The sequence below is a fragment of the Callorhinus ursinus genome, unplaced genomic scaffold (assembly GCF_003265705.2).
Source record: "Callorhinus ursinus isolate GAN/ISIS: 27379988/994484 unplaced genomic scaffold, GSC_fseal_2.0 scaffold102, whole genome shotgun sequence".
NCBI classification, from domain to species: Eukaryota; Metazoa; Chordata; class Mammalia; order Carnivora; family Otariidae; genus Callorhinus; species Callorhinus ursinus.
In genome coordinates this window covers 1,312,548-1,340,316 of record NW_027397164.1, presented here as the reverse complement: position 1 = coordinate 1,340,316, position 27,769 = coordinate 1,312,548, and the positions used below count along the sequence as shown (strand labels likewise).

Sequence of the window (27,769 nt, the reverse complement as noted above, 5' to 3'; positions counted from 1 at the left end):
GGAAGAACGTGGACTACAATACCCAGAAATCATAAAGGGAGGCTGTCCTGAATGGGGGGGGCCAGCACTACCCGGAAGTCCTGGGCGTTCAGCCGCATTTTGAGGCAAGAAGGGGCCCAAGGTTGGCGGGGCCGACGCTCCGCAACCGGGCGGCCGCGTGGCATGCTGGGAATTGTAGTTCGATGCTTGCTTAGGGTTTCGGGATGAAGCGCCAAAATCCAAGGTTTGACCTCAGCCTGCCCTTGCCAGTGCCTCGGCCACAGGTGAGCCGTTATTGGCTACCGTTAAGGACCGTTACCATTACCGGGTAAGTAATGAGGCCTGAGGCCTGCGGGTGTTACCCACCGGGACCCCGAATGCATCAGGCCTTCTTGGAGAGCCTTTGCTGTAAGAAGCCAGGTTGGCTCCTGGCCGCCTTTCCTGCCTGGGGACTCTAGGCGGCCCCGGGTCGTCGGGAGTTGGAGGCCTCTTGAGAGGCGGTGGGTTGTGGTGTGCAGAGGCACCGATCCTTAGCCGGGAGACCTGACTGCTCGGTCCGGCTTTGCCGCTTCTTGGTCTCCAGCCACAGGTCTCCACGAAACTCATACAGTGCACCTAGGATTCTCCACATCCGCTTTTTAAAAAGCACTTAAATGCCAGAGTCTGGGGTAAGGCTTTTCGTATATCTCATTTAATCCTCTCAACAAGCCGAGAAGATGCGTTGTATTATTATTTCCCTTTGGCACAGACGAAGAAACGTGGCCCAGGTTGGGTGGTAAATCGGGCAGTCACAAAGCAAGTAAGTGGCAAAATCAGTGTACAAATTTGGATCTGTCGGCCCTTCGGCCCTCTGAGTTCTCTATCACTACAGAAGTCCCATTGTCTGCTTCATCTACCCAAGGAAATCAGTTATTAGAAAGTAATGGTGGCATCTTAACCTAGTTTTAGCGTTGACTGAATGCTTCAGTCCCTTGGGTCTCACCCCTGTGTTTGAGTAATTGCACCTGAGGCATGAGGCCAGCGCCGGAAGACATGGTTCCCATTTCTAGAGATTTCCCATTCAGGTTGGACTGTGGGTGGTACGGCAAGGACATGTTCTTACCCTCAGAGAGTTCCATGGCCGAAAAAAGGAATGATCTTTGCCATTGGGAAACTCTCAATGTGGAAAGAGGGAGAAAGTGGGAAGAAACACTTCGCATCTGACTCAGGGAAACAAAACAAAAAAGAGCTAAACATTGTCAATTAATTTTTCTCAGTGGCAAGCGCAGAAGTAAATATGATCTGAAACAGCAGATAACCCCCAACCATTTATATCTGATTTTAGAAGGGAAGGACACCCACTCAGACTGAGCACTGGTCACCCACATTCATCTCTCCAGGACCAAGAGTGCTGTCAATATGATGTCTTTTTGCAGCTGCAGGCCAGAAGAAGATGTCAGAGATAATCAAAATAAAGCCTTACATGTGTTAGATGGATTTAATTTCTAAATGTTTCACTTGTTGTAGCTCATGTGACCTTGTAAAGTAGGTAGGGAAGGGGACTTGAAGATAATTGAGCTTGCAAAAAAACAAAACAAAACAAAACAAAAAAACACAAAGATACCTAGTAGCAGAACCAGAACCCACATCTGACATTCGAATTCCCAACCCTGTATTTTCTTTTCTCCCAGAGGTTGAACAAAAGCTAATGAAACATGACCAGGGCAGAGTGATTATAGAGTCCACTGTGGAACCTGCCATTCTTGCAATTCAAAGCTTAGGAAGACACTGCCTTGTATTTTATTGCAAACTGAGCAGTTTTTGCTCAGTGGAGAGCCTTTCTGGGATGTAGACCGGCAATGTGACTGTCATGTCCAAGCTGAGAATGCAAGTACCAGTCCAAAGTTCTGGAATCCAGCCCCTCTGAGAATTTCAGAGTTCAAAGGCACCTGAAAAGCACTTATTCCCCCCCTACCCCTTAGGCTCTTTCAAAAGGTAGAATGCTCACTTAGATTTTGTAGAATCCGTTATTTCTCTGTAATAAAATTTAAATGTTATGGTTTTAAAAAGAAATTGAGTATATGTGATACTTTTTTAAAATGACCACTGAAAACTGAATATTGCCACATGTGATTTTGGAATGTAAGTTTACCTTCAAGTTTATTGTCACATTGGGACAGAATAATCACCAAAAGCAGTACAGTGTAGGGTTTCCTAAATTGGGTCTGTGATAGTTTCTTGGGATTCCAAGAGTTCTCATATTTGTTCCTCCCCATCCCCCCACCCCGTAACAGAGAGCCTTCCACCTTCAGACAGTTCTCACTGGTTGAAGGTTGGCCAAGTTCTGCCTTAGGGAGTTACATGGAAGCATATAATCCTGTGTCCCTCTATATAATTGTTACATATTCTTCAATTAATATCTGGTTCCCTAAAATTCTTTTTTCCAAGGTAGACATTCCCAGCTTCCTGAGTGCCTCATCACATTAAAAGAGCAGGATTCTCCCATCTAGTTCTCCTGGCTCTTTCTATCCTTCCCATTCTGGCTGAAGCATTCTACAAAGGCAGTGAGGTACAGCAGAGCCCAAAGGGTGGCTGAGGAATGTGCCTGTGAAACTGCAGATTCTGGAGTTTAGTTCTACTGTGGATACCTCTGTAACCCCTTCACAGTTATTACTGGAGACAGTAGAATATAGTGATTAAGAGAACCCGCTTCAGAGTCTAACTCCCTGGGTTCTAAATTCTGGTTTTACCTCTGCCTGATGAGTGACCTTAGGCAAGTCACTTAACCTGTCTGAGCCTCAGTGTCCTTACTTAAATAATGAGACAATGCAGGTAAAACAGTAAAGTGTCTGAGACAGTCAGTGCCTAATAAATTATTATTTCCCTTCCCAGGAAGTCAGCATTCCCTGTGATAATCAAAGAAAAACTTTCTCATGATGTCCATCACAGATCAAGGCCCTTGCTGTACTCCCAGCATGTCAGAGATCCATTTCTTCTAATGGGCCTAGGAAAGCATGAGCCAGGTTGTGGTTCATTTATTCAACACCTTGGAGCACTCACCACATGCCAGGCTCTATGGCAGGAACTAGAGAATGAGGGATAGAACAACACAGTTGTCCCCATGCTGGCTTCACTCTACACGTTGGTAGCTACACAGACTGACCATTATGGTATACAGTGTGTGAGAGAGTGGGAACACCAGATGTAGCAGGACCCTGGAAGCACCCTTAGCCTGGGGAAAGAGGTTCTGGACAAAAAGATGGCTGAGCTGAGTTTTCAAAGGGGAACCAGACAAATGGGTGGGGGCTGGGGGAGTCCAGCTGCCTGAGAGTGGGGTGCTGTTGAGGTCCCGCAGCGAGAATTATATGAGCCTTTTGGAGGTTGAGACGAGAGAGGCAGGCAGGAGTCGACCAGGAGGGATATGGAGGCCATGCTGAGGGGGTTGGGCTTTATCCTGAAGACTATTGGAAGCTGCTGGAAAGGTTTTTAGCTGGGGAAAGAGATGACGAAATTCTTGTTGTTGAAAGATCATACTAGGCAGCAGCCTGGCTGTCCTAAGGAAGAGAGATCTTCTCCTCTGAAGAACAGGGGTAGTTTGCTCAGTTGTGAATAAGGGACAGGGAGATGGTCTTTGGCAGCTTCCTGTCTCCCCTGGAGCTCACTTTCAGGAAGGGTACCCTTCCTTCCTATGACAGCGCCTGACACATGGGTCTGGAACGCAGTGGGTCGAGCCTTCTGTGGCTTAAATCTGTGGAATTTAAGAGTGTGCCGGCCATTCCCTGCTAGAAGGCACTTACGGTAAAGTTGGGAAAACCAGGTGCAATTTGAAAAAATACACGGCCTGACTGGGTATGATTAAATGAGCTAGAGAGAGAAGCTAACTACAGTTCAGGGTGGGGCAGGGGATGCAGATCTTTGGGGCAGCATTGTTAGAAAAGGCTTCCTGGGGGCGCCTGGGTGGCTCAGTCGTTAAGCGTCTGCCTTCGGCTCAGGTCATGATCCCGGGGTCCTGGGATCGAGCCCCACATCGGGCTCCCTGCTCCGCGGGAAGCCTGCTTCTCCCTCTCCCACTCCCCCTGCATGTGTTCCCTCTCTCGCTGTCTCTCTCTGTCAAATAAATAAAAAAAAAAATTAAAAAAAAAAAAAAAAAGAAAGGGCTTCCTGAAGAAAGCAGACTTTGAACTTGGCCTTGGAGGCAACTTAAGTGCCGGATCCTCCATTATAATTTCTGGGGGCCATGTGGACCCACCCCTGAGCTGGAATCACAACTGCAGTTTTACTTTTGTTTGTGTGGTTATACAGTTTGCAACCATTTTCTCCCACAAGACCCTGTGTTCTGTGAAGGCAGAGAATATGTTGGATTTTCCTCACCTCTGTATCCTTTGGGCCAGCACAGAGTGGGCCCTCAATTAACATTTGTTGGATTACTTAATGTGTGAATGAATGAATGAATGAATGAATGGTGAGAAAGAAGGGTTACAGGGAAAGGGCAGAGGCAGGAACACGCGGTATGGTGACCCATTGTGTTTGTATAGTGTTTATTGCTCACAAAATGTGCTAGCACACTGTTTCTTTGATCCCCACCATCAACTGTCTCTGACGCTGTGTAATGAGCAGGGCAGGTGTTACTCCCCTTATTACAATGAGAACACAAGAAGTTCAGTGATTAGTCTGAAGTTTCACTGCTACTTAATATGAATTCAGACTTGAACCTGGTGTCTTAACGCAAAGTCTGGTGCAGTAACTAAATCACTTTCCTTCTTGGCTTTTCCCAAGGGAGAACATATGGTGAGACATACGGTGAGACACATGTCTAGCGGGGTGATTGGGGCCAGGTCACAGAAGGCCTTAAGTTTCAGAAGAAGTTTGGACTTTATCTTCCAGCTGGTGACAACCTATGGGAGGTTTTTTTTTTTTTTTGAAGCTGTTTAATAAAGGATAAATATTAATGGTATTTGTAAGGTCTGGCATAAATTTAATTGCATATTAATATTTATCTAAAATAAACATACAGAAAGTAAATTTAATTTTAAGAACCAAGAGTCAAAGACCCAGGAGTCAAAGGAGTCATCTCTCTCGGACTTAGAGGGTTGTTCATCAAACAACTTGAAGCAGCACCATATTCCATGTATCGTGCTTAATGCCAAGGACACAGGGGTGACTGAGATGCAGGTCACTGTCAGGATGAAATGAGACCGTGTAAACAGCCAGAGCCACCTTATTATTGCTATCCTGAGTAAAAGACGTTATGTGTTTGAGCCGAAAAAATCCTTGATGGCATCACCTCCAAACTGCCAAGGTAGAGCTTCAGTTCCAAGGACGTACCTGGGTCGAAGGCCCTGCAGCATCCTTCAGCCTTTCCTCTGGGATCATCCCAGCAGAGATGCAGAGCAGAGTTGCAGCTACTGTTGGTCCACCGGACCACAAAGACGCCTACTTAAAAGACAAGGCCCCTGCCTGTACACCAATGCTCACAATACCGTAAGGCAGTGTCTGGGAAAAGCAGGATCATCTGCAGGGGTTTCCTAACAATATACCCCAAGAAGAGCTTGATAATTTGAGAGAGGGGAAGGTATATTCCTCTCCCTGTCATTGCCATGGCAACCAGGGTTACTGATGGGAGTTGTGTATCCCTCTGATGTGTCAGGAGTAGGGAAAAGGTTGAGAACCACAAAGCTAGGTTATCTGTAAATTGTTTGATGCAAGAAGGAAACCGGGCCATTAGATCTGGCCTTATGGAATGGGAATTGGAATTGTTCTGCATGATCCCACAGATTAGAACTAGGGGAGATACTGTATTACCTAAGGAAAAACTTTCTTACTGTCAGGACTGGACTTCAAATTTGGACAGCATGAAGCTCTCTTGAAAAACAGTTCCCTGACATTGGGCATGGCCAAGATTAGACCCCAGAGGTGATGTAGAGGAGATTCAAACACTGGATTGGTGTTTGGACCAAATGGGCCCTTTGATCATGAGATGCAAGCCTATTTATTGGGTGATAGCAGCCGGTGCTGTTGACATTAAGAGGAAAAGTTTCAGGGACTGGAGTGGTCAGAGAAAGATGTTGAATTATTTCATTCTTCAGTGTATCAGATCCCTACTGTACTGGGCACTGTTTTAGGCACTGGGGATATTTGTGGTGAACATAGACAAGATTCCTACCTTAAAGGAAGCAGAAAGCAGAGGTCCAGTTTAGGGAAAGGAAGGTGGGTAATTAAGGACCACCTACTATATGTGAGACACCATTAGGTATTTTTATGTATTTCTAATGCTTCAACAAACAGCATAGTAGTGATTATCCCCACTTGAAGAGCGGAGACACGGTGAGGGGCTAAGTGACTTGCTGGGCTTGCACGGACAGAACGAACTCTACAGCCAGCTGACACTGTAAGACAGCAAACGGATTAACCTCTGAAAATCAGTTTCTTGTGTGAAATGGGGACAGTGGCAGTAGCCACCTGTGAAAATTCAATGAGTGCTGCACTACAGAGTGCTCTTCGGACCTGGCGGGTTGGAGGCGCGCAGTTACGTGCCGTAGCTATTGCCAGGGGCTGCACACCTAGAGGTGGCCAAGGCCTGAGCTTGAAGCTAGGACTTTCCGGGTCTTTTTTTTTTTTCCCCTCGGCGTGGGAGGGCTCTGGCTCGGAATGCGCAGCAAGCCCGCGGTGCCCACCATGCCCAGCGCGCTGGGACCGCGCGCCTTCCCCGCCCATCCTTTCCGCCGGCCGGACGTCCGGTCTGCGTGCGCGCGCTCGCGAGGCCCCGCCTGCCCGCCGGGAGCCAGTAAGCGCCGCTGAGATTGGGCGAGCGGCGGCGGCCCAGGCAGGGTCAGAGGCCTCGGGTACGTAGCGCGCCCCGCAGGCGGGCGTCAACGGCCGGACCCGGCGCGGGGTGGGGGTGGGGGGCGGCGCCCCGGGGCTGCTCTGTCCCAGGGGGCTGGGTCCCCGCCTGAGGCCCCGAGGCCCCGCGTCCCGGCGCCGGGCCTGGCTCTGGGCGCTTCGAACCCCGTCCGAGGCGCACCGGTTGTGCTGCGCGGTGGGGCGGGCAGTGCGCGCCTTGTTTTTTCAAACCTGGGCTACAATTTGTTGAGCACATACTGTGTAGCAGCCCCTTTGGCATCCATGGCCCATTGCCTTTACAGCAACCCTACTAAGCAAGGTGTTATTTTCCTGTTACACAGCTGTGGAAACGGAGAGCGGTTTACAGCTAGAATTGTGGCAGAATGTGGTTTCAAACGCAGGTTCAGCCCAAAGTCCCAATGCTTCAGAACTTTGTGGTCAGGTCTATTTTATTTTTGTTTTTTGTTGTTTTTTTTTTTAAAGGGAGAGAATTTTTTTTTTTTAAGATTTTATTTTTTTGACAGAGAGACAAAGCGAGAGGGGGAACACAAGCAGGGGGAGTGGGGGAGGGAGAAGCAGGCTTCTGCTGAGCTGGGAGCCCGATGCGGGGCTCGATGCGGGGCTCGATGCGGGGCTCGATCCCAGGACCTGGGACCATGACCTGAGCTGAAGGCAGACGCTTAACTACTGAGCCACCCAGGCGCCCCTGACCTATTTTATTTTTGAATCCAGTGTCTGCCCTTTCCAGTTTTGTGAACTTGCGTGCCTTTCCGACTCCCAGTTTGCTCATCTGGAAAACGGGAATGATAACCTCTTAGGGTGGATTAAAACTGCTTCGCTGGGTACTGCTGTTTTGCTGAGTGATCATCTCAGACAAGGCTTTGCCTCCACTTTCCTTTTCCCCAGGAGGCTGGACTGGTTATAAAGTTTTAGGGAAGACCCCCGCCCCCCGCCCCCCACCAGGCCTGGGTGGCAGCATGAGATTCCCACTCATCCACTGGTAAAGAGGGCGGCCTGGCCCCATACTTTTCTTCCTTCCCGTTTCCCAAATGGAGACATTGGCACCTCTGTCGTTGAGTTTGCTTATGAAGTTTTATTTCTCCCTTAGTTATGGGAAAATTATCACCCAAATGAACCTTGACATTAAGTCCTAATTTTAAAGATGAGGAAACGGAAGCCTTTGAATAAAGGGGTTTTTTTGGGGGGGGTTGAGGGGAGGGTGATAGCTGATTTTACCAGAATACATCAGATGGATTTGGCGGGGTGCCGACCTAGGTCTTGGGCAATGCTAGAGCTCTGATGGATAGAAAGTAGGCAGGCGGGTTGGGGTGGTTTTCTTTTCGCAGGGCCATAAATTCCCACAGATCCTCTTCTGTCTTGTGCAAGGTCTGAATCTGTCCTGAGTAATATGGTTAAAGGGTTCAGATCCTTTCTTGGTGCCTTGCCTTAGGAGAAAAGATTAGGGCTAGTAACTGAAGGCAGGCAAGCAGTGAAGTTTGGTTTGTTTTGAAAACTACCCACTGGCACGTTTTTAGATAGCTAAAAATTTTCTCTTGACGTTTTCAAAGGAGATGATTTCTAGTTAATTGTAAATATTAGACATTTTAAAAATGAAACTGTTAGGCATGTAAATCTGCAATGGAATCTCAATACCATAGTGATTTGATTTCCCTTATCCTTTGAAAAAAATAGACAAACCAGTTTAACTTTTGAAATTTTACATTGCTATTTTTCCTCCAACTTATATTTCTACCTAATTTCCTCCCCAGAATTTTCTTCTAGTATGATACATTTTATGCTTGAAAGCCTTTGGTTTGTCATCCTACTTCTCTGCAACAAACAACAAAAAAGTTAAAACATTTTTGAAAATTGTCTTGGGATTGTAATATTAAACTATTTTTCTTGGGTTGAGTTTTTATACTTGCAAAATGTACAATTGATCAAAACACCTGGTTTTGATCAATTGTCAAACATAAGTTTTATTTGAAATGCTTCTCTTAATAAGCTAAGTGGAACTTTTTAAAGTTCCTGTGTGTATCGTGTATATTTGCTAGAATGAGCAGAACTTCTATTTGTGGCCATAAGCACTGAAAAAGTTGGTTCATGTAAATAAATACGTAGGACTTGAAGACATTTTGTTGTGGTAATATTACTCAGCTCTTTGAACACCCTCTGACTTATGGCCAAAAAAAATCACAGTGATCTGTCATTGAAATCAACTATTAATGACCTGCCAGCAGACAGTTCTTTTAGGTCCTCGAACTTTATTGAAGGCAAAGATTTGGAAACCACCTGACTCAGCAGGAGCATTTGTTACGCAGTCACTGCAGGCAGGCACATCCTCAGCATGAATACTGATGTTTCCAAGTGCCCCTTGGTGGTGCCAGGGGAAATTTGCACTAGGGACAGTGCACCTTAGTAAGATTTTGGCCTGGGTGGGTAGTTGTGCCTTTCTTTGAAACCTGGGAGCTGGGGCAGGGTAAATGGAGACCTGGGAAAGGAGAGGATGCAGGCATGTTCCAAAGCTGGTCTGTTCCCATTGGTAGAGGCAGTGGGCATTGAGTGGGAAATGTATTCCTACTACACTGTGCCTTTGTGCCCCTTGGAAGATCTTCAAGTATGCCCCAGGTGTCCTGGAACTACCATGCAGAAATATCTAACTTCTTTCAACTTTCATTTCCTCACCTTTAGAATGGGCATAAACCAAAGAACTGACTTCACTGGGTGGTTGTTGTGATCAGGTGGGATGAGGGATGTCCCTGGCACATAGTGCTCAAATGTGGGCAGCTACTCTTTTTTTTTTTTTTCTTTTAGATTTTATGTATTTATTCATGAGAGAGAGTGAGAGAGCGAGGGAGGGAAAAAGCAGAGGTGGAGCAGGAAGCCCTATGCAGGACTCGATCCCAGGACCCTGGGATCATGAGCCGAGCCGAAGGCAGACACTTAACCGACTGAGCCACCCAGGCGCCCCCACTCTTTTTTTTTTTTTTAAGATTTTATTTATTTAGAAAGTGCAAGTGCATGTGCGAGTGGGGGTGCAGTGGGGAAGGGAGAGGAAGAGAGAAAGAGCCCCAAGCAGACTCTGTAGACTCAGCACTGAGCTGTAAGCACCCCCCACACACACACGGCTCCATCCCACGACCCTGAGACCATGGCCCCAGCTGAAACCAAGAGTCGGCTGGCCACTTAACCGACTGAGCCACCCAGGTAGGGCGGCTCCTCTTATATCCTGCCTGTTGGAAACCTCGCCTTCTCTGTCCCCGTTTCCTCATCTGTGAGTCCAAGATATTGTCAGCCCAGAAATGTAGGGATAGGAAGTGATGTGGAAAAGGTTTTGTTGTTTGCATGTTCTCTCTCTCTCTCTCAAATAAAATCTTTAAAAATAATAAAAAATAAAATAGTTAATGTTAAGTTCCTTCTTACCTATGAGCTGGACATTTTCCTGCGTGCTTTATGTATTCATTCAACAGATGTTTTTGAGGGCCTCCTGCTTGTCAGGCCCTGTTTTCAGCACCTTGGATACAGTAGTGCCCAGATGCTGGGGAGAGGCAGATTACGACAGATGAACATGTGGATATGTAATACGTTGGTAGTGATAAGTTAGTAAGTGCTATGAAGAAAAGTGCAACCGTGAGGAGACTAGAGAGTGAAATGAGGGTGCTGTTTTATATATTCGGGACAGTCTCTGAAAGGGTGATGGTCAGGCAGAGGAGAGTGTAAGCCATGCAGCCCTCTGGGGGGAGAGCTTTCCATGTGGAAGGAACAGCATATCCACAGACCCAAGGTGGGAGTACGCTCGACATAGTCAAGGAGCAGCAAGGCGACCAGTGTGTCTGGAGGGCTGAGGTCACGGGGGAGAGTGATAGGAGATGCTGGGAACAGAGATGGCTGCGTCCATCGTGAAGCCCCTGAAGGACCCTGTAAGGACGTGGCTCGTGCTCTACATGAGAGAGGAACCATTGGAGGATTTTGAGCAAAGGGATGAAATGACTGGACTTGCATTTTTAAGGGCTCACATTAGCTGCTATATCATGAGCAGACGGTTGGGGAGCAAAAGGCAGCAAGAAAATCGCTGAGGCGACTGCAGTAATCCAGGAGCAAGACAGTGGTAGAAGGACCCAGCAGTGTCCCCCTGGGTTGTGAAGGTAGCGGGGAGCACAGCCAGCAGGGGGCGCTAGTGGGCAGGATGAAGATTGTGCGCGAGGAGCCAGGAGGACACCAAAGTTTGTGGCCTGAGCAACTGAGAGGGTGGAGGATGCCCTTTGGGGAAGTGGAGTAGATTGCAATGACTGTGACATGTCACACACTGAGTTGGGGAAGAGGAGGTGGCCGTGACGTGTCACCTCATTCAATTCTGACAAAACCCATGAGTCGTCATTATTAATCACCTTTTATACACAAGGAACTAAGCCCACAATGCTGAAGTTGCCCAAGGCCACAGAGCTAGTTAAGGGACAGAGCTGAGATCCCATCTGAGGTCCCCGTGACTCTGAAGCCCCTGAGAGTTGGCATTCCCTGTGATCCTTCCTCTGGCTAAGCACCAGTATAGTATTTCAGTGCAAACAGCCTCCGCGGCCACCCATAAAAGCTCCCTGCACTGATGGGTTATGCTTGGAGAATGCTCGAGGAGAGTGACCTGTTCCCTCCCCTTCCCTTTGTATTGGCAGGGGAGAGGGGAGACAGGGACTTAACACCAGCACCTTCTCTTGGGGCTCCCTCCAGGTAATTGGCAGCTTGGAGGAGGTACTGACTTAATAGGCCTAGCAGATGACAACTTGGACTGAGGTTTAAACGGCAGCCTCTCCCCAATAATGAAAGATTTGGAGTGGGGAAACCATAGATAAAAATAGCACTTACTAGTTAACTGGAAAACAATATATTTTTTCAACCACTGGTTCCACGAGAAAATAATTGGGTCCCAAGGCAGGGAATGACTCGTTTTCATGAATGATTATATTGATCATTGGAGCAAAATGGATACATCCTCTTTGGAAAGAATTTGGAAGAAGTGTCTGGCAGGTCATGCATGCCTGGTGTGAAATCCTGGGAGGCTGCAGGAGGAGGAGGAAGGGAAGCTGCAAGCTAATGAGGGAGCCAGGTCCTGGCCCCCCCCAGCACAGGCAGGTTGGGGCTGTTGATTGGGAGATGCAAAGCAACAGAACTTGCTTCCAAGTTAAGTCCTGAGCTCTCCCAAGGGAGGAAAGAAAGAGTGTCCATTCGGGTATCAGTTTCTTATTCCGCTTAACCCATGGGGTGTTTTGTTTGTTTCCCTCTTTTCCCCCAGGAGGGATATACTATCCTCAGGCAGCGTGTTCGCATGGAAAAGAGAGCAGGCTGGGAGGTTGGTTCCAGCCTCCCCCTTGCCACTGACAGGAGAATGTGACCCCAAGTATTTTCTCTCCCTTTCCCTAGTCATGGACTCATTCAGTTGTTCATTCTATAAAGAGCTTTCAAACACTTTCTCGTAACTAATGGGGAGCATTGGTGAGTGCTTGGCATAAATGTATGCTAGGCACTTAGAATGAAACACTTTATATGTATGAACTCTTCTACCCTTCACAGTGACTCAGAGTAGGTGCCATTAGCTTCACAGATGAAGAAACCAAGTCAACAAAAGGTTAAGTAACTTGACCAGTATCACTCACCTGGTACATGATGGATAGACATTGGGCACTAAGCTAGATGCCAGAGACAAAGGGTTGCAAATGACACAGCTCGTGGCCTCGTGGAGCTTATTTTATTTAACACGTCGAAAACAGTCAGGGAGGGAAATAATGGCGCAGAGAGAGGCCAGGGACCTGATTTGAGTTGGGGGATGGACAGGGCTGCCCTGAGTGGAGCTGTGATGTGCCTTCTTGCTGCTTTCAGGCCCTCACTTAGACCTCCCTGGTCCTGATTTAAGATGATGACCCCCTGGGTGGCTCAGTCAGTTAAGCGTCTGACTCTTTTTATTTTTTCAGCTCAGGTCATGATCTCGGGGTCATGAGATCAAGCCCTGCGTTGGGCTCTGCGCTCAGTGTGGAGTCTGCTTGAGATTCTCTGCCTCTCCCGCTGCTCCTTCCCCCCCCCCCCCCCCGGCTCATGCACATGCTCTAAGAAATAAATAAAATCTTAAAAAAAAGACATTGACCCCCATTGCTCTCGATATGCTCCCCACCTAACATCACCATACATATTGTGAGTTTATTGTTTCCACCCTCGCCCCACCCCCTGCCTCCCACAGTAGAGTGTAGGCTTTGCTTGGAGGGGGCAGGCACTCTTGTTTTGAGCAGGGCCTGGTGCCTGACTGGCTGAAGGAATGAATGCAGAATAAACCTAGGGGAGTTAGCTAGGAAGTGAGCGTGGTGGCAGGGGGAGCAGCGTAGTACATGGAGGCTCTGAGGTGGGAAAGAGCCTGAATTTTCAGGGACAGAAAGCAGGCGTGCAAGGTTGGACCAGGTTCCTTGACTGGGGGGGTGTGGGGGCAGAGGGGTCGAAGGTGGGTAGGTTACATGGGGCCCAGAGGCTTCTGTGACAGGCTAGGAGGATAGGAGGAGAGGGAGGGAGGCAGTGAGGGTTTTAAGCAGGGGAGTGACATGATCAGAAGTCCCCTTGAAGCCCCGACCCTGGCCATTTTGGGAGAAGCCAGGCAGGGGCTGGAGGGTGGAGTCAAGAGGCCACTGGCCAGGTCTGGGTGCAGGGGATGGGACTTAGGTTTGTAGGGTGGGCCTAGTGGAGTCAGAGCTAGGACAGATAGCAAGGGGCAGCAGGGTTTTGTGTCTGGAGACCCATGGAGCCGCCTACTCTCATTTTTCCCTAAGAAACACCACCAGAAAAGATTCCAAGAGAGACTTTTTTTTAAAGATTAAAAGTAATCTCTACACCCAACGTGGGGCTCAAACTCACAACCCTGAGACCAAGAATTGCATGCTCCACTGACCAGTCCAGCCGGGCGCCCCAAGACTGTTCTTCCTTGAATGTTTTTTCTTCATCTTCTCTGGGCTGTTGGTGCCCAAGGTGTAAAAAATGAAAGGCAGTTTGGGGAAGCTCAACGAGAGGGACCCCCCCCCAACCACCATTTACAGAGCACAGTGAAATTCGCTCCTCACTTCATGGACTGCAGACCCCACCTCTGTGACTCAGGTCCCAACCCTTTTCTTTACACCCTGCTGTCTTTCCCCTGACAGGGAGAGTGAGGGAGAAGAAAGGATTTGGATGTGGCTCCCCTGGGATTGGAGGCCCGCCTTGGCTGATGCCGCCAGGCCTGGGATTATTTCCCGGAATCCAGCTTCCATTTCCCTTGTGCTGGGCATTTGCTTTTCTCTGTTACCATGGGACTCGGCGTCTCCTTCCTCCTCCAGCCAAGCTGGCTCTGGGAGCAGCTTCTAGTACTGAGGAGGAGGATTCCCGGGCCACCAGCAGTCTTGTCGTTCATTGGTCTCCCGGGCGAACATCTCCGGACGGCTCTGCGAAGTGCCGCACTACAAAAGGGAGGAAGAAAGCCCCAGTTAGCATCAGCCCCACGCTCACAGGTGTGGAGACTGAGGGTCAGACAGGGGCAGGCATTTGGGGGATCAGCTTTTTGTCATTTATGGAGCACTTACCACCCTGAGCCAGGCTGGTGAGAATGCTCCCACCGTCACACAGTTTTATGGCAGAATGCAGAGAGACTGGGACCCAGGCTTCTTGACTTACAGTCTACAACCTTCCACTTTATTTTTATTACTTTTTTTAAAGATTTTATTTCTTTATTTGACAGAGAGCGAGTACAAGCAGGGGGAGCAGCAGAAGCAGAGGGAGAAGCAGGCTCCCCGCCGAGCGGGGAGCCCGATGCGGGCCTCAATCCCAGGACCCTGGGATCATGACCTGAGCCGAAGGCAGACGCTCAATGGACTAAGCCTCGCAGGCGCCCCTAACCTTACATTTTAGCAGCGGTTTTGGTGCCACGCTGGCTGGGACAGTAGCATGGAGCCCGGGTCCTCTGGACCTTTCCTGACGTTTCATAGGGGATTCAGATCAGGGCCAGGTTTAGGAGTTGCTGTGAGGTGCCCGCTGCCTGCACGCAAATGGCGGTGGGATGAGGGGAAACAAGGACTTCCGAGCCAGAGCAGCAGCGGGGTCAGGAGCACAGGTTACCCGAGGTGCTCACTGCTCCGTGGGTCTCCCTGGGAAGGAGCTGCCAGACAGGTCTAGGTGAGTCTTAGGGGCAGTTGGAACCTCAGCCGTCTTTGCCTCCTTGCTAAGCCTACAGGGGACATGGGCTCTGGCTCACTGCAGCTGCCCCCCTGGGCAGGTCCGTGAGCAGGCCTGGGAGTGGGTCCGTGCGAGCGTGCACACACCCCGGCCCAGGGTGAATAGCGTGTCATTACTCTGGCTCACCTGTGGCTGCTCTGTTCTTGGCTGCTTTCACGTGTTACTGTCTCTCCGTCCAGTTTTCCTGAGGGGCGGGACCTACGTTTTCCTTCGGTCACCCGAGAGGTCCCCGATGCGGCGCTGCAAGGCACAGAGGGGCTCAGTCCTCGGTTAGCGGAGGAATGAGTTGCGGACGGCTTGTTGGATGGGAACAGCTGTTATTTGTCCAGCCCCTTTCAGCCAGGGGCCCCCCACGGCCTCCCAGAGCATGTCCTCCTCCACCCCCTCGGCCTCCCTGACAGAAGCCAAGCAGCTGTTGGTCTGTTTCCACAGATGGTTGACCGAAGCACAGAGAACGGTAGACATTCATTAAGTTACCCCAAGAGTCTGGGGCGGAGCTGAGCCTGGAATTGACATCCGTGCTCTGGTTGTTGTCCGTAAGACCTCACCCCCGTTCTGCAGAGGGCAAGCACCACCATGATCATCTAGAAATCATTTTTCTTTGGCTCGGAATTGATTTGCCTATAGCCACATTCGCCGTCCTTATTCTCTCTTAGTCTAAGGATAAATTAATTTTTCATTTCCTGAGTATGTTAAGGCAGGAGTCTAGAGTCAGAGGTGGGAGCCCTGAATTCACGTCAGGCTCCAGTAATAGCTGTGGCCACAGGTACGTCCCTTCCTCTCTGGCCCTTAATCTGCTCACTGTCAATGAAGAGTTAAAGTCGATTCCAAGCCTGTGACTCAGCAGAGCTGCGCCATCGCCATCGCTAGAAATTCCCATTCTGCGTGTCCCGGGAGGGGTCCTGGTCCTGTGAACGGGCAGGAGCTGAGGTCACATGCTCTGCTGGGGCCCCTTCAGCCAAGTCTGGCGAAGTTGGGTGCCCAGGTGATAGTGGCTTGTTTTCAACAGCCAGGGGCCAGGGCCTGGGGCAGAATTGGCCCTTGCCCCTTCCGTCCACCACCGCCTCTTCTCAGGTTCCACTCCCATTCTTCCAGATCGGTCTTCTGCAGAGGAGAGGCAAGCTCACGGCTTTGGGGGGGGGCGACAGGACAGAGCTGGGATTACAATGCTGTTGCTGGATTTTCCATTTCAAAGCTTCAGCTGAGTGAACAACAAATCTTTTTTGACAACTGAACCTTACCCTCAAGTCCTCTCTGTGTCAACTGGAGGGAGACCACCGGGGGGCGACTCCAGGCTCACAGAGATTGAGGGGAAATGCTTTGCAAATGGTTTAATAATTGAGTTAGGCCTCTCCGTTTGGATGACGACTCTGGTGGGTATTCTCCTCTCTCCTCCCCTGGCTGCCCTGGGAGAACGAGCCTGGGCAGATTTAAACTTCTGGGTTGGTCCTCCCCACCACCCACATTCGAGCAGCTGCCTCCCCCTGTCACTCGGTGTGTCCTCAGGGGAAGCAAACTCATTTCTGTATAAGCTCAAGCAAAGTGTAATTAGGACAGTAAATCTGCCGTTTCACAAAAAAAAAAAAAAAAGTCCCATGACAGATTTCAAGGTGCTAGAGAAGTGATTTGATGCTGAGGGAGGGATGGGAGAGACCTGGTGGTCGTCAGTGTAGTTTCTTCCAGCCTGGGAGCAAAGTCCGAGACATGGTAACCCTGTTTACTCCAGAAAATGCAACATGACTCGAAACAAGTCTTTTGTGAGATAGTCGGGGGCTGTGAGAATGGGGACCCGACTTCACGAACGTCTGTTTTAGTCTCCCGGCCTGGCGGTGTGACTTCAGCACCCGCCTTCCGTCCCACGTCTCCGTCCTCACTTCCTCTCCTGGACACTCCCCGTGGAAAAGGCAGTGTCCTGAGGGCTTCCGATGCATTTTCTCATTCGGTCTGCAAACAGCCTTAGAAGATAGGTTCCGTCAGCCCCCTTTTATGGATGAGAACACCGAGGTCCCGAGGGACAGGTGACTTGTCCAGGGTCACACAGCATCGTGCATAGAGAAACGGGGTCTGCAGAGGCCCCTGCTCCTCAGTCTGAGCGAGCCGCACACCCCTGCACCAGCCCAGCGTTCCCTCCCACAGCCTGTCCTCCTTCCCTCACATTCCGCCCCGGCAAGATCCACACTCCTCTAAACCTCAGGCCTCCTGGCCCCCGAGCCGCCGCTTCCTCTGGGCTCCCCATCTGGGCCTCTTCTGCTTGAGGAGGGAGGATTCTTCCCGGTCTAGGCGAGCCACCCAGACAGTGCTGGTGCTGGGGGCAGTGGGCAGGCAAGACATTCTTCCCCATGAGCCTCAGTGTCCCCAGACTCTAGAGTGGGGGCTCTGTGGGCATCTGGAAAGTGCCTTGGATTCACCACAGAGGGACAGGTGTCCCCTTCCTATGCGAAATTTGCCTGCAGCGGGGTACTGCTCTTCCAGAAAGCACTCTGCTTAACAGCACCTGACCTTGTTCTGCTTACTCAGCAGTTTGATTGCTAAATTTGTACTATGTTGGTTTGCCTTGTTTATGAATGTTTTCTAAAGACTACTGGAGGCCCGTCCGGAAAGAGTTTTCTATCTTAGGATGGATCCAGAGTTCCCCAAGCTCAGAACTCCACTCTGCCTGGGCAGGCCGCATCTTCCCTTCCATTCCTTCGCCTCCCCCCACCCGCCCGGCCCTGGGTCTTCAGGCCCAACACTCATCAGGCCTGCTGTCATCCCAGGCAGGTCCTTCTGGCATTCCTGGGGCGGGCCATCCCAACCAGCCACGCGTGCCCTACTCCAGTGACTCCTCGGCCCCTGGTTCGGCATTCTCACTGGCCTCCTCTTTTCCTGGGAAGATGTTCCTGGTGGGCCTCACAGGGGGCATTGCCTCGGGCAAGAGCTCGGTGATCCAGGTGTTCCAGCAGCTGGGCTGTGCGGTGATTGATGTTGACGTCATTGCCCGCCACGGTGAGTTAGGGAGGGGCAGGTGATGGGACTGCGCAGCAGCTCCCCTGTACCCCTTTCTGCCATTGTGTCTCACCTTATTCTGAGTCCTTTCAAGGCCTCGGAGGAGGGGAAGGCTTTCCCGTCGGCCCTGGTCTGATTTCTTGCTCCCTGCCCCGCCCCTTCTCATCCCTCTCCTTCACCTCACCCTGTGACCCATTCAAGGGGTTCCAAGCGCTCTGCTCTTTTCTTCAACTGCCTTCCCTCCTCATTTGGTTTTTGCTCCAACGGAAAGAGGCACCCGTGGGTTCCCCCATCATTTTGCCTCTAGTCATTTGGGGGCCTCTGGCTGGCCTGGAGGCTCTAGAGAGTGACCCAGCCCCCTCCTCATGCCACAGTTGTCCAGCCTGGATACCCTGCCCACCGGCGCATCGTGGAGGCCTTTGGCACTGAGGTTTTGCTGGAGAATGGTGACATCAATCGCAAGGTCCTGGGGGACCTGATCTTTAACCAGCCTGACCGGCGGCATCTGCTCAACACCATCACCCACCCTGAGATCCGCAAGGAAATGATGAAGGAGACCTTCAAGTATTTCCTCCGAGGTAAGACCCAGGACCTGGGACAGGGGTGAGGCAGAGCCCTCTTCTTCCAAGGCCGGGGCCCTCCTCCTCTGCAGAGAGGTTAGCCAGGGAGAAGGGGAGCTGGCTGGCCCAGCTGTGGAGTTCACACTGTTCTTTGCACACCCCCACGCAGAGCCTCGTGGCAGCCCCAGAGGAAAGGTGCACATGTCCCTCAGCATTTAAAGAGGTTGACAATTGAGTGAGAAGAGACACTTGAGGCTTTTGAGCCACGATCCCCAGGAAGTAAGTTGATTTTTCTAGCAGGGTTGGGAGTAGTAACAGCTGACAAATAGTGGAGTCTGGAGACCTGAGTTTCAGTCCTGGCCTTATAGCTTCTAGCTGCGTGACGTTGTCAAGTGAGCCAGCCCCTCTGCATGGTGAGGCTAATAATGCCATCCTCGAGAAGCTATTCGGGGGACCGGGTCCACATCAGTGACTGTGGATCACCACGTGGTATAAACCATGGTCGAGTCAGATTTGGTGCTGGTCGGGCTAACTGGAAAGTAAGCTTGCAGACTGGGCACTGGGGAGGACCCAGAATGGCCAGGGCAGGTGCGGGGCAGGGGCAGGGAGAGGAGTCCTTACGTGGAGGATAGTCCTTTGGGGCAAGGGCTCAGTGGAGAGAGTTAGCCTGGCGTGTGCCGGCTGAAAGAAGGGACAGGGAAAAGCCGGGGTCTCTGCTCAGTTGGCAAGAACCTTCTGGAGGTTGGCAGCCTTTCCCAAGCTATAGCCCCTGTGCCAGCCCTGTTCTTAGGACGCTTTTGGGCCGGGGTGACCTGAGCAGGTGCAGAAGGGGGTCAGCCACCAGAGTGGAGAAGCAGAGGGCAGTGGCTTCAGACCAGGCGGGAGGCTGGCCTGGGGCCCCTGCAGATCTTCCCGCCAGCCTCTGGCATATGTGGCCACCAGCCCGGGCATCAGAATGGAAAGCCTGGCTGCTTGTCTCCCCATCATCAGTCACAATGCTGAGACTTTGTTCCTGGAGGGCATGGGGGAGCCTTCTAGGTTTTCTCGTGGCTTTTGCACTGTGATCCTGGCCTTATTTTATCCTCTCATGCATCAAGTTCTCACGTGGAGTGGGGAGCCTCTCCCCACCCCATCTTCCTCTGCCCTGCACCTTCCTTCAGAAGGAGAGGACTTGACAGCCGTCCACGGTGTTGACCTCCCCCCTCACCCCTTTTCCCCTGCTCTGGCCAGGGAGAGAGGGGGCTCCAGGCATCCTCCCTGCTGGGCCAGCTTGTTCTGCACCTTAGGACCTTGCTGCAGACCTCCCTCCCTCTCTCCTCCCTCAAGGAGAGTCTCTGGACTCTTTCTGCCTTTGTCCTGCCTCCCGTGTCTGTGTGACGACCCCCTCCTGGCCCCCACCCAGGAGCGAAGCCTTCTGTCTTTCAGTCCTGCCCGTTTGCGTTCGCTCCCTGGCCAGTTGCAAGTACATCTGCAGGGCTTTGAGGCGGCGGCGGCTCTCCCCTTCTGAAATTAAGCAGCAGATAATGTCACCCGCTCCAAAGTTCTCCTGCTGTGTCATCCACCCAGCCTCCCTTCTCCCCAGCCACCACCACTTAAATAAAAGCCAGAAAGCTCTTTTCAGCTCGATAAGGTGAAAAATGGGGACGACAGCTGTGGCTTCCACAGTCCCAGTTTTTCCCTGATGAGTATAACAAATACAACTGTCAAAGTTGGTACAATCAAACGTCAGATAAGATCACCAGCTGTTGGGGAGGTCTCTGTGTAGGCAGACGGATGTCTTAATAGAGTCCAGATAGTTTGCAGAGCTTATCAAGCAGGAGGGATGTGACAGCTGAATAGCCCTTTGCCGGTGAACCGAAGAGCTGGCCACGAGCTCCCGAGAGGGGCCGAGGAGAAAGGACAGTGTGGGGGCAGGGGCGGGTGGGGGTGGAGCAGGAAAGGGAGATAAGAGGCCCAGAGAGGGTCTGGTCTTGGCTTCTGTTCTGAGCTGGGAGGCGAGCAGGGGACCTGGAACTGTGGGTCCCCCCCCTTCTTCCAGGGAGCGGTAGTAATAATAACCCTCATTTATGGAGCACTTGGGACTGTCTGGGGGAGGCGCTGGGAGTGGTTTACGAGCCTTCGCTCGTTTGATCCTTACCGTCTTCCTGGGAGGGAGGTAGCCTTCGCTCACAGATGAGGTTTGTTCGGGGGCCCAAAGTCACATGGTGGGGAAGTGGGGGGGCCTCAAACCCAGGTATGTCATCACAGCCCATTCTCCTAACCCCCTCGTTCAGCTGAAGGATTTTCTGGGGCTTCCCGAGCAGCAGATCCTGGGGAACGGGAACCACAGTGGCTCGGGTCGCCTGCCCTGTACCCTGTGCATGTGTCTGGCTCTGTGGTGGGAAGTGTTTGCGGTGGCATACCATTCAAGCGAGGCAGGCATCTCTGGGTGGAGGCGGTGCCCATCCCTTTCCCTCATGGCTCTGGGACCCCTGCCAGCTTTTTACACCTACACAAGAGATTCTGGCCCAAAGAGAACTAGGAGTGCAGAGCCCGCGGTATTTGGGGGTGGGCAGCCCCGGGACACCCCCGTCACCGTGGGTGAGGGTTCTGCCCTTGACTGGCCTTGGCTCGTATTGGAAGGGCCAGCCAGTGCCTTTTACCACACTGGAGTGACATATTTTCTTAGTCATAACCACCCACCACCTCCAGAGCAGTCCCTGCAGTCCTTGGCTGGAGGCCTGCCTCCAATGCAGAGAAGCCACCTCTTTCCTTCTGGGGCTCCTGCCGCCGCCCCCTGTACGAGTCTCTCGTGAAGAGTTGGTAGCGATGGCCATGGAGGACTCTTCTCCAGCAGGGAGCCACACTCTTGTTTTTGTTTTTTAGGGTTTTTTGGAGCCAGGATAAATGAAGGAGGGCAGAAAGGGCCCAGTTCCTCCTGGAAACTTCCCAGTCTCCGCCAACTCTGTGTCATTTCCTTGCTCATGAATAACAACCCTTTAGGTTCAAGATCAAGGTGAACTCAACCCTTGGTGCCTGCTCTGCTCACCTCGCCAGCTTTGCCTCCCATTGTGCGAGGCCTCCACAGCCAGAGCAGTAGAACCTCGCTGCTCCTGATGCTTTGCTGTCCCCCATTCCTGGAACCCCCACCTCCAGACACTCATGTTCAAGTATCAGAAGCCCTACCTGCGTTTCAAGGCCAGTACAAATGCCATCCCTCCTGCAAGGCCTTCCCTGATCATCTTCGGCAGAAGTGACTCTCTGCAGCATTCTGTTTTGAATGGTATTGGAGCCGGCTAGCGTTGAGGTTATGCCTATCCTCGCAGGATATCCCTTTGCTAGGAGTTCTCGATGGTAGGGGCCAATGGCTCCAACTCTGTCCCCTAGCTTGACACACAGTGCTTAGTGTTTGCTTGCAGAATTGAACCATGGGCTTCCCGTCGTTTTCGCAGGATACCGCTATGTGATCCTGGACATCCCCCTGCTGTTTGAGACCAAGAAGCTGCTCAAGTACATGAAGCACACGGTGGTGGTGTACTGGTGAGTGTGTGTCATGGCCAGGCCTGACCAAGGCTGGAAACGTGGGTCCCCGGAGTAAAGCAGGTACCTGAGATATGGCCCACATCGCTTTGCCCTTTCCCCACGGGGTGACCAGGAGGCCCTGGGGGTTTGGGTGGCTGTGTCCAAAACCTATAGGAACGACTTCTGTGCCTGACCCAGACGTGCCCCAAGTAGTTGTGGGACGCGAAGGCCCCCAGGCATCTCTAGTTGCTTGGGAGGGGCTCCCCCTGCTGGCAATTGGGGGCACTTCAGCCCAGATGCCCTGAGCTACCATGTTGTTAATCACGGGAGCCTCTTCCCTCCTTTAGCACTTCTCACCTTGCCAGACAGCTCCCACATTTATTATTACTTCACTCAATTTACCTTTCAGCATGAGGTGTTTAGGGCAGGAGCTGATCCTTCTGAATTACAGAAGAGAAACTCGAGGGGGGAGTTCCTTGAGGGGGTGTCCAGGGTCCCCACTCCCACCCCCTGCAGCACCTAAGAATAGACAGTTGCCAGGAGAGAACTGTCAGAGTCCAACTAAGGAGGGAGCTTTGTTCTCAGAATCCCTCAGGACACAACACAAACCAGAATCCAGGTTTGGCAAACAGAGCCAGATCAAACTGTCAGAGAAAATGAGTCCCAGTCCCAGTGGGGGGAGAGAGTAGATGAGGCTGCAGGGTGTCTCTGCCTCCCAGAAACTTCCTGGATGCCACCCACAAGTACAGCAGACAGACACAGAGGTGGGCACTTGGCTGTGTGGGTATTTTGGGCACAGGCTGGCTCTCCAGAGACTGGTGCGTGGGAGGCTCCTAGCACCGCCGGAGGTGGGGCCTGGAGTGCTCATGCCCTAAGCTGCACCCTGCCCACCCTTCCCACCGAGGGCTGCCCTGGAAAGCCCAGTGTGAATCTGGTGAGCCTCCTGGAGGGACTCAGGCGCCCTCATACCTGCCCCCTCTGGCCCGTGTCTCCCATGGAAACCGTCAGCCTCTCTGGCTTCTGTACTCCCTGTCCGTGGAAGGCTATCAGCAGAGGCCAAGCACACTCCAGGAAGACTTTGCCTTGGAGTCTTAATACAATTGGAACTTTGCACCAAAGGATCAGAAAAGGGGTTGAGGGGGAATCCTCTAGCAGAGGTGAGAACGCTGGTTGTACCTGCAGTCCCAGATGACCCAGATGACCCCACACCTGCCCTGCCTTGTTGCATTTTCCTTCCGGCTTGGTCTGTTCACTAAGAGCAGAGAGCACTGTGGCTCCTGGCAAGTATGCTGGGTTCCATAAATGGGGCCTGTTCTGCAGGAGACCCTCCAGGCCCGCTCACCAACCGCAGGAGCCTTTACCGGAATCCCGGGTGCTGTTCACGCCCCGCTTTCAGGCTCGAGAGAGAGGCCAGAGACATGTGAATGCGTGATTATTTGCTTTTCATAAAACGGATCTACACTGGACAAAACTGAAGATCCCCTCATGGATTCCTTTAACTATCAGACTATCCCTGGTGCATTTGAAATAATATGGGGCATTTACCAAAGTGTGATTATACCAAAATGGGATTATTCACATTTTTGAGAAATTTGCCAATTGCAGAGTAAGTGTTTGGGTAAAAGTCCTATTCCCATAAATAGCATCAGTCCTTGAGCATATGGGACTCTCTCTGGGCCCCAGAAAGGGCTGTGAGGGAGCTCTGCCTTCACATTCCAGGAAGCTCTGTGGCCTAGGCCACACGTTCTGAAGGCTGTGCCCTCACAGGTGGCTCTAAGCCACCTCCGTTCACTCAGATTTCCCTAGCGCCAGATTCACAGCATCCCTAAGCTTCAGTCCTTGTTTTTAGCCAGGCAGGGATTGGCCCCGTAACCTTCACAGGACGCTGTCCCCGTAACAAAGGAAATGAGAAGTCAACTTACTTTTCAAACGCCGGTATAGACGCCATCCTTCTACAAAGTCTTCTCTGACTGGCCAGCCAGAAATGATTTTCTGGAGCATTCTGTTCTGAACGGCATTAGAATTGACCAGTGTTCGGGTTGTGTCTGTCCTTGGAAGGTGTGTCTTCACACCCCAGGAGGCCCTCTGGTCTAGGCCACACCATCTTGTAGAGCTGGTAGAGCTCAGGCCTAGTGGCAAAGCAGACAGCCCCCAGATGGCAGAGCCCGCTCCCTCTCATTCCCCCTGAGGGGCTCGGGTAGCCACAGAGCTAGAGAGAGGTTAGAGATGACTGAGTCCCTTCCAGAGGACAGCCTGGCAGCCTGCGCAGCCGAAGACAAGACAGTAAGTTTCCTGAGGAAGGACCTAGGTGGTAATATCAGAGTGGGCGAAAGACCTATTCTTTGGATTTCCTTTGGAGTCGGCAGACTGGGTGCTGTTTAGCTTACTGTGATGCTTTGTCCTGTCCCAAGGACCAGATCCAGCTCCCTGGCTCCAAGGGGAAGCACCTTGGGGCTGGCCGGTCCCTCTGTGTCTGTGGCATCTCAAAGGGCAGCCGCTGTCTTGGCTGTCAGTGTCCAGGGCGGGAGTGGGAAGGCAAGGAGAGGGGGGTGTGTGGTGGGTCAGGAAGCTGTTTTGGGTGCAGCAGGCCCAAGCCCCAGGGGAGCTATAGGAAGCAGCTGGTTTGCAGGCACAGGCCTTCCAGTAAAGGTCACCCATCCAGGGACTCAGGATGTAGCTGATGCCAGATGACCAGATCTTCCCAGCTTGTAACTGGGAAGTCGCAGGCCTAGTGGCAAGGCAGAGAGACCTCAGATGGCAGAGAACAGTGGCTGCAACCCCCCCCCCCCCCCCGCTCCCGTTGATGCTGAGGGACTTCCGGAGCTCATGGTGCTACTAGGGTCCCCACAAAGCGTGCGATGAGGTGGGAGTAGCCTCCCTCCCTGGCCGTGGCCCCGAAGGAGATGTGAAAGAAGGGACTGCCCGCCCCCCCCCCCCCCCCCCCAACCCTGCCGTGACTTGCCCGTGGGAGGGAGGCCGGGGCCTGCGGTGCCTGAGCAGCCTCCCGGCCCGTCCGCAGTGACCGGGACACACAGCTGGCACGGCTGATGCAGCGGAACAGCCTGAACCGGGAGGACGCAGAGGCCCGGATCGAGGCCCAGCTGCCCCTAAAGGACAAGGCCCGCATGGCCCGCCATGTCCTAGACAACTCAGGGGAGTGGAGCAGCACCAGACGCCAGGTCATCCTCCTGCACGCCGAGCTGGAGCGCTCCCTGGAGTACCTGCCCCTGAGGCTCGGGGTCCTGACAGGTCTAGTGGGCCTTGCCAGCCTCCTCTACCTGCTCACCCACTACCTCCTGCCCTCCCCCTAGCCGGGCACTCCCGACGCATGCAGCGCCAGGCCTTGGTCTCCTCAGAGGCTGAAGCAGGTAACAAATGCTTCCTGTTTCCTCCCAAGCCCATCAACACACACACACTCTGACTCTGGGCTGAGCCCGGCACTGCCCCCCTGCTCCCCCCACCCTTTGGAGTGCATCCTGTCTGAGGCAGGGAAACCGCCTGTCAGTAAATACTCCTCCCCACCTTCCGAGGGCCCCTCCATCTGGACCCACCCACAGAATGGTGCCCGCGATGCGGCAGGAAAGCCATGGTGGGAAACTGTTGTAAATTTCTTGGGGGTGCAGGCCAGGGACACAGTCTCTGTGTCCATCGACAGTGTTCAAAACTGGGAGTTTCCCTGGGCTTGAACCCTCTCCAGGCACATGCCCCATCATGACCAAAACCTGCATCCTGGACCAGGGAAATGATTGTGGACCAAGGGCTGCCACCTTCGGACAGGATTCTCCCTTGGTTGAAGCCCTTGGCCAGGATGCAGTGAGGACTCCCTTGTTGGTAATGCTGTGGCGGGGCCTCTTGTGGGATGACCCACTGCCCCACCTTGGAGTCGGCAGACTGGATGGTGTTTAGCTTACTGTGATGCTTTTTTAGCTTACTGAAATGCCACCTTGGCATTTCTCCGGCATTCCCCGTACCCGCTCCCCACCTGCCACCAGGCCGCCTCCCACTCCGTGTCTTCCTTGCCCTGAACTCTTAGTAGGTCCGCACGCATGAGGCTCTTTCCTGCCTCTGTGCCTTCGCCGTGCTGTTCCCTCACCTAGAATACCTTTTATTTCTCTATAGTTGGATAACTACCGAGCACCATCTGGAGCCCCAGGCTGGGTCGGGTGCTCTGGGATAGCCCCCTGCCCATCCCGCCCTACCATGTTTTACTTTAATCCACAGAATTGTAATCAGCCAAAAGCTGGCTGGTCTCTTCTGCTAGACTGTAAGCCTTTCGAGGGCCGGGACTGCGTCTTGTTTATCTCCATGTTCCTGGTGCAGAGCCTGACTCGCCATTGGTGCTTAATAAAATAAGGTGTGTTGATCTGAAATGCCCCGCACTGCCATTTCTCCCCTAGCACCGTGGACTGACTGAGGTTCCCAGACTTGGCCGATGCCATTTGGGGTTACACTTGGCCTCCTCCCACACTGAGGCCCAGGTCCCTCACTTCCCCAGGCTCCAGAGGTTCAGTAGCCCTCTGATGTCTCCTGAGACCCCCGGAGGATTCCAGCTAGGCCCAGGTGTACCCCGTGGGAGGTGGGTGGAGGGGCTGGGGCAGCATCCCACTTACTCGCTCCATCTTCCTTCCCCAACCAGTTAGACCAGTGTTAGACTTCGGCTTTCTCTTGCTGCCGCTGGCAGACCTGCCGAGGTGCTGATCCTGCCCAGCAGCCTACTAAACATGACAAACGCAACAAGGCTGTGGTGGCCATGTTTTGTGTCCCCTTTCCCAGAGCTGCTTGTGCCTCGGAGGCCAGCTCGTGAACACACTGCACACACCCCCCCGGGGGGGCAAAAAAAGGCTCTGCAAGGAGGTGTCCGGCTGCAGGTCAGGGGCCGGGGCAGGGTGGGAAAGCAGAAGGCTGCTGCCTCCCCGGGTTCCTGGGGCCTGGCCAGAGGAGGAAGAGGAGAGGCACGGACCCCTTACAGTGCCCTGTCAGCCCAGTCGGTGAGAAAACGACTCTTCACGAATGCCTGTGACCCTCTGGACAGGGTGCTGGAGGTGTAACCCCCTATGGGTGACATGACTCTGATTCCAGGCCCAGAGAGGTCGAGGGATCTGATGCAGGCCCCAGAGCCAGGCACCGGGCCCCAGCGGCTGTGCCCCTGAGCCTTGCCAGGGAGGAACAGCCCTGGGATCGTAGTGGGGCTCAACCTCCTTAATGGGACCTCCTGACTGGTGTTTCTTTGATCAGGTTAGCTTCATGATGCCTACGTCAAAGGACCTGATAAGTGGAGGGCAGTGGAAGCCCTTTGCAAACTGTGAAGTTCGAAAGATTTATTTGCTCTGTTGCTGAAGTTGATGCAAAAATGTCAGAGGATAGCCAGACTGGCAGGTGTGCAGAAAAGGCGGGCCAGTCTTCCCGGTTGCCCTGGTCCTGCCCCACCTCCCATCTCCCCATCACGCCTCTCTCCTCTGGCCTCCCTTTCCCAGGTTTTGGGGCCCTAGGCTGCCTTCTAGAAGGCCTACGGGAGGTGCCTGGCTGGCTCAGTCGGTGGAGCATGCCACGCTGGATCTCCAGGTCCAGTTGGAGCCCCACATTGGGCTTAGAGCTTACTTTAAAAAAAGAAAGAAAACGAAGAACGAGGCCTGCTTTCCCTGATGGGGCCCGACTTCACCGTTAGGCCACCCCTGCCGCCCGCCCCAGTCCCG

General features: G+C 52.5%; 1 protein-coding gene across 6 annotated transcripts; it reads left to right on the top strand.

Annotated features, from left to right (window-relative positions):
- Positions 1–98: 98 nt before the first annotated feature.
- DCAKD (dephospho-CoA kinase domain containing) lies at positions 99–26,446 on the top strand. Of its 6 annotated transcripts, none has more exons than XM_073889116.1 (6): positions 99–307; positions 17,904–18,015; positions 18,390–18,593; positions 22,007–22,094; positions 25,096–25,444; positions 26,298–26,446. In XM_073889116.1, exons 2-5 carry the CDS (start codon positions 17,904–17,906, stop codon positions 25,385–25,387), a joined length of 696 nt encoding a protein of 231 aa, XP_073745217.1. In that variant the 5' UTR covers positions 99–307; the 3' UTR covers positions 25,388–25,444; positions 26,298–26,446. The 6 variants fall into 6 exon arrangements, with proteins under 6 accessions (XP_073745217.1, XP_025717692.1, XP_025717690.1 ...); XM_025861907.2 differs by having other exon boundaries at positions 17,791–18,015; XM_025861905.2 differs by having other exon boundaries at positions 17,787–18,015.
- The last annotated feature ends 1,323 nt before the right edge of the window (positions 26,447–27,769 follow it).